Source organism: Tachypleus tridentatus, chromosome 7 (genome assembly GCF_004210375.1).
Source record: "Tachypleus tridentatus isolate NWPU-2018 chromosome 7, ASM421037v1, whole genome shotgun sequence".
In the NCBI taxonomy this organism is placed as follows: Eukaryota; Metazoa; Arthropoda; class Merostomata; order Xiphosura; family Limulidae; genus Tachypleus; species Tachypleus tridentatus.
In genome coordinates, this window is record NC_134831.1 from 183,254,188 (window position 1) to 183,265,943 (window position 11,756).

The 11,756-nt window shown below is 32.1% G+C and overlaps 1 protein-coding gene across 2 annotated transcripts; it reads left to right on the plus strand.

Annotated features, from left to right (window-relative positions):
- The first annotated feature begins 1,142 nt into the window (after nucleotides 1-1,142).
- Nucleotides 1,143-11,314, plus strand: LOC143257428 (solute carrier family 2, facilitated glucose transporter member 8-like). 2 transcript variants are annotated; one of them, XM_076516091.1, is made up of 3 exons: nucleotides 1,143-1,271; nucleotides 4,639-4,897; nucleotides 7,226-11,314. In XM_076516091.1, the coding sequence occupies exons 2-3, from the start codon at nucleotides 4,657-4,659 to the stop codon at nucleotides 8,413-8,415; spliced, it is 1,431 nt and encodes a 476-aa protein (XP_076372206.1). In that variant the 5' UTR covers nucleotides 1,143-1,271; nucleotides 4,639-4,656; the 3' UTR covers nucleotides 8,416-11,314. The 2 variants fall into 2 exon arrangements, with proteins under 2 accessions (XP_076372206.1, XP_076372207.1); XM_076516092.1 differs by having other exon boundaries at nucleotides 1,158-1,271; nucleotides 4,694-4,897.
- The last annotated feature ends 442 nt before the right edge of the window (nucleotides 11,315-11,756 follow it).

The window sequence follows — 11,756 nt, forward strand, 5'->3', positions numbered from 1 at the left end:
GTGATGTTTTTTATACTTTTGGAAATTAGAATATAAATATACTATTTAAATTAATTAAAATATATTTAAATTTTTAAAGGTCTAAAATTTGTATATTATAAAATCTTACTATTCAAGCAAGCAAAAATTGTCCGTCTTTTCTTCTACAGTTTTTTTGCAGTGCTCGCAGGTAAAATGAGGTACCCAGGGTTTGTCTTGATCCCCAACAGGGAAGTCGAAATATACCTTGTAGGCTTCACACATTTTAGCAGATGCTGTCACAGAGTACTTTTTCGCTCTTGTCTTGACAAATTGGCCACATACATAACAGAATGCGTCTGAAGAATGCTTGCAGCTTCTTGATGCCATTCTTGATAAAATTAGATAGATCTATGTGTTTACTTAGGCAGCTAGAACTAAAATGAAGTATTAAGCCCCTTAGTATATATAATACTTAATATTCAACACACTATACCTGTTATAAAAGTACTACGCACATATTGAACCTAGAATTGTCTTTAGACCAACATTTTAAATAAAACACTTTGTTGTTGTTGTTTTTTTACTTGTTAAAGGATTTATTTCTACCTAACTTCGTTTATTAATCGTTGATTCTTATTTGTATAATATGTGTTAAAGTTACCTACATCGACAATAGAACCAGTCATCCTTTATCATATCCTTTCATCTTCTTTGTATGTACACAGTTAAGCTATTGAACACAAAATTTCCTCAACTGACATTAAAGTTTTAACTAGCAGCTGCACAGGCTTGGAAGTTCTCTTTAAAGAAATTCTACTTATTTGCAAAATTCTCCCAAGCTTGAGTAACAAATCAACTTATTATTTAAGCTTGTTATAATTTTTGTTATTAGCTATACAATATAAATATATGTAGTAATTAATTTAATGAGCATTTGACTATCCGCTATGTATATCATGAGGAATCGAGCCGTGGATTTTAGCGTTATAAGAAGAGGACCTTTACGCTTTAGCAATGCTTTTATAAACGTTTATCGCAGTACACAAGCTTTTAAATAACATTCAGGTGATTACAAATTTGTGTTTACTCTAGAAATTTATTGAAAATAGGTTTTGTGTGATACAAAACGTTCAGTTTATAATGTTGTAATTCGTCAATTATGTGGTGGTATTGTTCATTATTTGAAACTTGTCAGAGAAAGATAAGCCAACTTCACTCAGTTCAGTGACACTGAGGGCGTAACAATTCCGTGGAGCATCGTCTTAAGTCGGACATGTTATTTTGCATTCGATATATTTAAACACAGTTGAGTAAGTAGTTTCAACGTCTAAATAAGTTGAAGTGCTAATTACGATAAAGTAGTACTATTAACGCTAGTAAGATTAGTACTAAATTGTTTAAGTCTTAGTTCTTAGCTCTACTACTAATAGTAGTACTTGTACCAGGAATGATAACTTATCAAAATCAGCTGTATTAGTACCGCTACCTAATTCTAGTGGGAGTATAATACAGTTTAACGTAATATTTAAAGACAACTAGGGACCAATTGGCCCATCTGAGCTATCTTATCAAGTAAAATAAACTTAAAAAATTCATGGCCTGCGTTTTTTGTTTTGTTTTTAATCTCGCGTAAAACTACACGAGAGATATCTGCACTAGCCGTCCTTAATTTTGCAGTGTAAGACTAGAGGGAAGGCAGCTAGTCATCACCACCGACCGCCAGCTTTTGGGCTACTTTTTTACCAACGAATTGTGGGATTGACCGTAAATAATAACGCCCAAACGGCTGAAAGGGCGAGCATATTTGGTGCGACGGGGATTCGAACCCGTGACCCTTAGATTACGAGTCGAACGCCTTAACCCACCTGGCCATGCTGACGTTTTGTTGACCATTTCTTTGTTACTGATAAAAATAAAAAAATGTCAGATGCTTTTGGAAAATCCAGATACACCAAATCCACCACATACCCTCAAATACCTCAGTGGTAACCTCTTCAAAGATCGTCAAAATATTAGTATGGGAAGGTTTTCCTGCAGGGAAATTATGCGGACTATCCAACAAAAATTTGAATGTTTTTAAATGATTGTTCCAACAATCTATTATCACACTAAGAACCTTTTCTCGCCACTGGGACATTTTTTATCATCTTACACCTGTCCACTCTTCAAATACTTACAAAAAAACAAAAAACAGTAGAAAGTGGATGATATAATTGTTTCATAATATTCATTAAAACCCTTGGGGAAATATTATCTGGCCCAGGAGCCTTATCATTTTTTATTAAACTTCCCAGTTTTTGCTTAACAAGCTCAGAATCAAAGTGATCATCTTGTTTGATTCTGTTTTCATTTAGTAACTGTTAAAGACAGAAGTGAAACTAGTGCAGGACAATGCTCTGAGCTCTCTGAACTGCTTGTCCCACTACTAATTCAGGATGAGGAAGATATTGCTTAAATTTTAATTTGTTAAAGTTGAAGAAACAGTAGAATTTGATAATCAACCCATCTAATGATTATCCTATAAGAGCCTTTTCTTTACCATCTGTCAAAAACCCTACTTCTATCTTAACATTTTGTGACCTTTGATGAATATACATTTAATATCAAGATCAACATTAGATGTTAGTTTGTTATAACTTAAAAACAAGCCAAAACAAAAATAAACAAAAAATGCTGCATTAATTGAAAACATCCCAGGGTACAAGCTATAATGTGGGATTATAAAATGTACCCTAGGATTTGGAAGCAACTGCAGAAGTAGGACCCACATTGCTGTGGGGATACATCGTCTATCAGTATTAACCTTCATTCTACAGTCTCGCATAAGAAATAAGAGTAGCAATAGATATAGAGATAGAAATTAGGAGAGTAAAACGTGGGTGCTCAAGCCCACAACATCCCACATCTATATCACCCTTCACTGCCTGCAGACAGTTGTGGGAAGGTGACTGCTCTCCAAAGTAAAGAAAAATTAATTGAAATAAGAATGACAAAATAAGGTGCTACCATTTCTGGGTAAGTAAATTGAAAACTTATCTCTCGAAGTAAGCATTCCAGACCCCAATATGGTAAAAAACCACTAACAGATAGCACAGTAAACAAATTATACTAGTATGAAGAATCCCATCCAGTTATATAAATAAACTAGTACAGCTTCCAATCACCCATGTATTACATCTACTGTAACTATCATGCTCTAGACAATCCTTTATATGCACTTAGGGATGTTTTAGGCTTGAGCACCCACATCTCACTCTCCTAATTTCTATTTCTATATTTACTGCTACTCTTTATTTCTTATGTGAGACTGGTGAATGAAGGTTAACACTGATTGATGGTGTATCCCCACTGCAATGTGGGTCCTACTTCCACAGTTGCTTCCAAAATCTAGGGTACATTTTATATATAACATTAAAGTTTGTACCCTGGGATCTTTTCAATAGTGCAGCCTCTTTGTTTAATTCATTTTTGTTTTGGCTTATGTTTTAATTATAACAAACTAATATGGTTAGTCAGAGATTTGAATTTGTTGTTTTTAACACAGTCCTTCCTTGTAATTTTGTTTACTTTATTGAAATGTATTAATTTCCACTTGTATATATATATATATATATATAGTATTTGAGAGAATCTTTTCTCTCTCATTGCCCAGTCTAACTGGCAACATCTGGTATTGAAGAAAAAAGTTTATTTTGCAGTGACATGTAGGAGACAAAATATATATTTCAACTTGTGTTAGATCAATACAAAATATGATGAAAATAGATTCTCATTGGCAAATTTCAATTTTTGAAACTCTCATCTTAAAATCTTTGCTATTGATTGAAGGAAACAGAATTACAAACTTCCTTCTTGTGTGTTTAACATTAGTCATAGTAGATTGAACTGATAGGTTATATCCCTCTAATCACTTTCAATATAAATTACACTGGAGCAAACTTGGTCAGATACCATTGTGTTAACTATTTATAATCATGTCTTTCTAGCAAGGGATTGATGTTGAATGGATTTGAGACAATTCAGGTGTGAGGCCCACATGGCTGGGTGGTTAGGGTACTCATAATCTGAGGGCCATAGGTTCAAATTCCCATCACACCAGACATGCTCACAGTTCCAGCCATGGGGGAGTTATAGTGTTATGATCAATCTCAGTATTTGTTAGTAAAAGAGTAGCCTAAGAGTTGGTGGTGGGTGGTGATGACTAGTTGCCATCCTTATAGTCTTACACTGCTGAATTAGAGATGGCTTGTAAAGATAGCCCTTGTTTAGCTAAAAAACAACAACAGGCAGACAAACAGACAATTAAAGTATTTCCCATAGAAGCTCCAAGTTAGGGAATATGTGAAAAAACCTTGTCATTACCTAGTTCTCAATAAAATCCCTGTCATTAGCAACTTCAGGCACTTAACCTTCATTTTAACATTTTTCCCACCTTTAACACAAGTAACAAAATTGCTGTTTTAATATAATCAGTTCTTTCAGGTATCCTTCTAAGTCAAATCCCTCACTTTTCTCATTCTGTAAATCCTGTAACATATCTATGAATTTACACTTTTTTGATTTGCAACATTTATATCTCTTTTCTTTAGTAAATTAAATTTTTTTTTCTTCATTACAAGTTATCAGAATTAGTTTTTATTGGTTTATTACCTTTTCTCTTTTGCACTATTTGTCTAGTTTCCTCAAAGAAATAAAATGGAAAGTGACACAATCACTCTTTTGACCCAAGTAGACAATAGAAAAATTCGAAAGTTTCACCTAGCAGCAGTAGCAGCATTGTTTGGCTCAATTTCTATGGGAACTGGCTTGGGATATTCTTCTCCTGCTATACCAAGTTTGCAGTCGGTCAACAGTGATGTGCATCTCGATGATGAATATGTTCCCTGGTTTGGAAGTCTGTTAGCTATAGGAGCATTAATTGGAGGACCTATTGCTGGTATGAATCTAAATTTTCATTGTCAGTTATATTTATGTAGTAGGAATACATGATTAAATTCACAACAAATTTTTACTTGCAGCAATGTCACAAATTAAAAATGTATTTAGGTCTGCTAGATTGACTAGGAGATCTTCTGATAATGTCCCCCCCCCCCACACACACACACAGATACATATTTTAGTTTATTAAAATATTACTCACAAGAATGTCATTTACTCAGAAGAACCAAGGGATTGATGTTGAATCGATTTGAGACAATTCAAGTGTGAGGCCCATGTAGCTAGGTAGTTAAAGCACTCAAAATCTGAGGGCCATGGGTTCAAATTCCCATCACACTGTATTGATGTAATTTGTGAATATAGTATCAAAAAAGATGGAATTCTTAACAAAAACTGTTATTTTTCAATAAAGGCTATCACTTCTAATGTATAAAAACATTACAGTTTATAAGAACAGAATCCAAACACTTATCCTGTGCAGTAGTTTCCAGAAAATCCTTTTTCTAAATTTTTTTTAAGGAGATATGAATACTGTGTTTTGTAATTATTAACACAAATGACTGTCCATAGTGTGGTGTTTTTTTTTAGTTAATAGTAATTCTGGTATTCATCAAGTATGTTTCTGGATGTTTAAATAGAATATACCATGTATTTTTAATGCAGAAAGGTTCCATGAAAGTTGGCACAAAACTTCAAGATGTGAGAATTGATTGTTTTTGTTTAGGTTTTTGAGAGTTGACAAGGCTGTTAAATAACTTTATTTTTCTAAAGTTACAGATTCTTTCTTAAAGTAAAATTTCTGGACCTTACATACTTATCCTAAAATTTTAAAGAAATGTCGTAAGGTTATGGTGTTAGCTTTATTCATTACCTTACAAACTATACAGTGGACATTAGGAAAAGCTTTTGATGGTTGCATAATACTATAAAGAGGCAAAGTCCATCTAGGTCCTCCTTAAGTCAAAAAAAGTTTGTCTATTTTATTCTAATTTAAATACAGCCTTTCATTTTATATTTATCCAAAAAAGTTTATGTAACTCAAATGCTTTCTTTTTTTCATTTTTAGTCCAAAGCAAAAGTTGATAATTAATGAGAATTTGTTTGGTAGATGGGATGTTGTTCTTGGGGCTTTTCTGGGCTCTATTGTGATTGTTAGAAGGAACTTGTTGATAAATTGGTTCATCATGTTGAACTCACATTTCAATGCTTCAAAATAATGATGTACATATATCTAAGAAAATAGACTCAAATAGTTTCATTAAAGAATGAAAATGAAATAAAAGAGTACAAACTTGCAAAACTAGTGAATCAGAGACAGAATTACCACAGAAGTGGAAGTACACTATATTATTCAGGGCATGAAAGTTTTAGCAAATAGATGTGTTTTCTGTCATCTCCAACATTGAGCAGTAGCAGGGATATAAAGGAATCTTTTCATATTTTTATTTTGAATATACCATTTAACTAAATGCATTCAGCTTCTTCTGAATTTTAATGACAAAGTTTTAAGAAAATAGAATAATTTCAATAGCTATAGGTTTTTAAACTCTATTCATTATATTACAATATTATTCAAAGTTACATAGGGTTGATATATTGGACCATTTTAAAGAAGGAATACTGGCCATAATTCCAAAATTACCATGTGCAACTACACAAAGTATGGCAAGCTTTGACTAAAATGTACAGTGTGTGTTATAAAGGTATTCGTACTGTAACTGTATTTGTGAATTAATAATGTTAATTTGATGCAGGCTCCAACAATTTGGAATGTAAGGTATTGTTCTTGAGAAGAATAGAAAAAATTTTTTTTTTTAAATACATTTTGCATACTGCATTTGCATAAACCATAGAATGTCTGAAATATATATCTGCAGTTATTTTCAGTCTGTAGTGCTTAGTCTTCTCTAATATGAACTGTGCTAAAACAGCAGTGTAGGATAAAATAAATAATACTGTATTGAATGGCACTTTTAAAAGATCATGACATACATGCTTTGACCCCTTCCTTAGGATTTAAACGTTTTTGGTATGTATACAAAAAACAAATTAATTTACAATTGTATAATGTCAGTGATTGTGTGAGGCATGCCTTAAAAAAACAACTTAAAATAACAGTGTTTCATGTTCAACTCTGTTTCAATCTTTTTTTTTCTGTGATAGTTTTGTTATAAATGCAAACTTTGCATACAGTTGTGATTTTGTTATATTCAATTTATAGTGGTTGTATAAGTCTATTTGTAATTTATGTAATTTTTGTAGTGGTATTGGCTATGTTGAAGAAAACTTAACCAATCACAGTTTTCTCTTCTTTTTTTTTCTCCAGGATTTGCAGTTGACTACTTTGGTAGGAAGCTGACCTTGATGCTGATACCAGTGGTATTTACAGCTGGTTGGTTGTGTATAATTTTATCACATGGTACCAGCTTGCTATTATTTGGAAGGATAGTGACTGGTTTTGCCTGTGGCTTAGTATCTTTGGCCGTACCTGTATACATTGCTGAGACCTCTGCCCCAGAATCTCGAGGTATTCTAGGGTCATGTGTTCAGTTGATGATAACGTTAGGTATTTTACTCACTTATGTTGTTGGTAAGTTTATAGAATGGAAGTGGCTAGCTCTTTTCTCGATGACTTTTCCTTCCATCTTGACTGTCTTGATGACTTTTGTACCCGAAACTCCTCGGTGGTTATTAATCAATGGTAAACGAGGAGATGCAATCAAAGCCATAGATTTTCTTTATGGTAGTTCACTTAACCCAGAATCTGAATGTCAACTATTGGAAACTAATATATCTCAACAAACTTCAGAGCGATTCTCGTGGCAAGTTCTTCTTCTTCCTCATGTTTTAAGACCACTTTTTCTCAGTTCAGGTTTGATGATTTTCCAACAGCTTTCCGGAATCAACAATGTCATGTTCTACACTGTCAGCATATTCCAGTCAACTGGTTCAACTATGGATCCCAATGATGAAACAATTATCATTGGAGTAGTATTGTTTCTTGCAACACTTGCTGGGAGCTTGCTTATGGATCTAGCGGGACGACGCATACTGTTACTTGTGTCTGGGTTGGTAATGGCATTCAGTCTGGCCGGTCTTGGTACCTACTATTACCTTGATGCAGCTGTTCGTGACTCCTATAATTGGCTTCCTCTGACAAGTATGATTGTGTATATAGCAGCATTTTCTGTTGGATATGGTCCAATTCCATGGCTAATGATGAGTGAGCTATTTTCTGTGAAGGTTAGAGGTTGGTCAAGTGGCATTGCAACGTTTGTTAATTGGACATTTGTGTTTTTAGTTACCAAGGAGTTTTATTATTTGATAGACCTTATTCATGACTATGGGGCCTACTGGACCTTTGGTAGCCTGTGCCTTTTGAGTTGTGTATTTGTGGCCATTTTGGTACCAGAAACCAAAGGCAAAACCCTGGAAGACATTGAAAACCATTTTCAAGGTAAAAAGCAACCATTGCACTCTGTAAATGCTTTGGGTGATGATTTGGAGACTATTTAGATGGTTACTGTTTTAATTTTTATCTTTATAAATAACTTAGAAGCAGCATGTTTATGAAAACAGTGAATTTACTGTCAGAATTTTTAACAAATTAGTAATTCTAAAAGATTTTATTTTCAATGTAATTATAAACAATGTTTCACATTGTAATGAAAAAGAAATCTGTATATTGACCTGAAGTAATTTTCATTTGAAGTTTGTGCAAATGCAGGTAATAATATTAGATTTGTGTTTGTTACCTTGTTACAGTGTCAGAATTATTGTTTAAAAATGTTTGTTTATTGTTAAACACAAAGCAACACAGTGAGCTATCAGTGCTGTTCCCACTGGGGATAACAAATTGAATTTCAAAATGAAAGGCCCACAGACTTAACTCTGAGTCACTGGAGAGTATTCAATAGAGAAAGTTTTCTTATGAACATGAAAGTGTGCTTTATGAGATAAGCAAATTTTATATTATAGGTATTAGTAGAATAATGAGTACTTAACACACACATTATAAGTGTATATATATATATATATATATATGTTTGTAGTAATTAACAAAATATGTGGTGCACTGCTTCACAGAAATGATATGATATTATTATTCTTATCATGAAAATACTGTTAAACCTTGATAGATTGAGTTGTGCTAGTTAAGGTGTAAAGGAAAGAGGAACAGTTGATAACTTTGTTATGAATATCTGATGCAGATTTACCTGTTTAGTTAACGAGCTGAAATTAATCAATGTGGAAGTAATATTTGAGATGGGTGTTACCAGTTACCAAAGATGTTTTTGAAGGTTTATACATTAACAGATTTGACAAGTTGTTATCACTGTACTTTAACATATTGGATTTTTTATTAATGCCATATTCACTATAATTTGTTTTGGTTTTAAAAACATGAGAACATATATTACAGAAAGATAAATTTTTATTAAAAATTCTTATAGTTTTTCTGAGGTATTTTAATGCTAATAAGAAGTACTTGGAAAATATCTCTGCTTGTTTTTTCCAAAATTAGCCATCTCATTTTTTCTGCAATTTTGTATGGTTTGATAATACTTATATTGTAATTCTTACAAATTTTTTCTAGACTGTTTTTACTAAAACTTCTTTTTCTATGTCACATTTGAACTATAATACAAATTAAATGAAATAGTGAACAATATTTCACAGTAAACTTGAGTTTTTTTCAAAAGTTAAATCATTTAATCCATCGAGCTACTGATTTAAGTTTTATTTAGTAGACAACAAACCATGTTTGCAATAGATAGTTAAATTATTCTATTCAAAGAAATGTGAGTATGAAATGTTACCAATGGATCACTAGAAGGTGGTAATGAAAGGAAAATGGAAAATAAAGCTTGATTATTGGAAGAAGTAGAGACTCCAAAAATGCTGCAATGTCCAGAGACTTTATTTTAATCTTTTTATACAGAAGTAGGTGCAGTTGCCATAATAAATATGTTTAAATGGTCAGTTGTTTAATTTTATTTTTATTTTTAAATGTTTATTGAAATAGATTTTGTATATAAAAACTTGATCTAACTCAGTGCATTTGTAATGCCTGGGCTTTTTCTTTAGTGAAATGGATAATGACTTTCCATTATAATAAAATTAGTGGTGAAATCATAGTTAAGGATGTTCAGAACCTGGAGTTACATTTTGTGGAGTTTCAAGTTTTGTGTAAGTTCATGGTTCATGCCTAAAAAGTACAAAAAAGTAATAGTTCTTGTACCAGTTTCCAAAACAAAAACTGTGACACAATTGACATTGCAAATGGAACTGGTAATAAGTTCTAGTGACTAGGATATCCAAATGTAATGTGAGTTCCTAGAGAGAGGATATAATCATTAGTATTGTTTTATTTTGTTTGTATTGCTCCTTCCATGTTTCAACTCAATCCTACGGAACTAGTGACTGTGCTTATATCTACACAGGATCTCATATTTATAAGAATCTTTTTTGATATTTCATTAATTGTAAATGTTTTCTAACAAAAGGACAGTGTTGAATCAGTTGTAACAGATGTGTAATATGTGAGATAATGTTGCAGATTATAAACGTATATATATTTATGGTTTAATGTATATGTGTAATGTTTTGACCATCTTGACCATTAAAATCAGTATTTTTTTCTTATTAACTTGCTCCTAATTTTGTGGTATTTTCACACATTTGTACAAGATGTATGTTTAATTTTCTTTAGACCATTAGTGAACAAGTCATACTGGTTATTGAGTTGCACAGTTTTGTTGTTTTTTGGCTTTATTGTTTGTTAAGCATTAAAGTAGATTAACAGTATTGTAAAAAAAAAAAATCCAGCAACTGGGTGTTAGGAGCTACAAAAATTTGAACTTGGATTTCTGTGAAAGTTGTGAACCAGAAGGAAGCTACTAGATAACAGCATCCCTCTTACTCACAGCTTAAAGTGCAGAGAATATTTTGCAGTATTTGAACCCAAGTCATCTAGAGCTACAATGCCTTGAGGACTATTACAGACGTCATCCATGCCCATTTGATATAGTAGAATTTCAGTTTGGGCTGGATAGAACATTTCTAATTGTTTTCATTCCTGAATTAGAGTTTAATATTATCTCACATAGATATGTGCTATAGTAGTTTGTTTTTTTTTAATTATCAATATTACAAGTAATATTTTTCCCCATTTGTTCCCTCTTATCCAAGTTCATTCTCACATCAATTAAGTTGTAAAATTATAAGAATTTCTGGAAATGTTAAGTGAAAGTTACCCATGATGCTTGAGATCTATGTGCAAAATTTTCTTTGTCTTTAAGAGTATTTGGGTGATATATTATGTTGAAAAAATAGAAAGTTGTGATTAAATTTTACCCATGTGTTAAACTATGTAATTCATCTTGTGACATAATAAAGTTTTCTGTTACCTGTGGATTATTTGTTTTTAATCCTGCTTTATCCTTTCAGGACATAATTCATTGTAATTTTCCTTTTACTTAAATAATAAAATTCTAAAAATTTTCTACCAAAAGAAACAAGAAATGTGTGTTTTATCTATTACAAGAGTCTTGGAGACTTAAGTATTAGAAACCACACTTTTCATCCATTACAAAAACTGTGGTGAACTGAGTAGAAAACATGTCCATTAGAAGAACTGCAAAAGATATACCCTAGTTACCTTGAAATTTATCCATCACAAGGATATAGGAAGATTTAGTATAAACTAAATACCATAAATAAAGACACTTATTAAAGAGGACTTTCATTCATCTTAAGGATCAAAACAGGTCCAGTGTATGACTGTAAATTTAGTATAGAATCAAAAACTGAATAGAGCAGTCATACAGACTTACTACCCAAAATCTAATCCACTC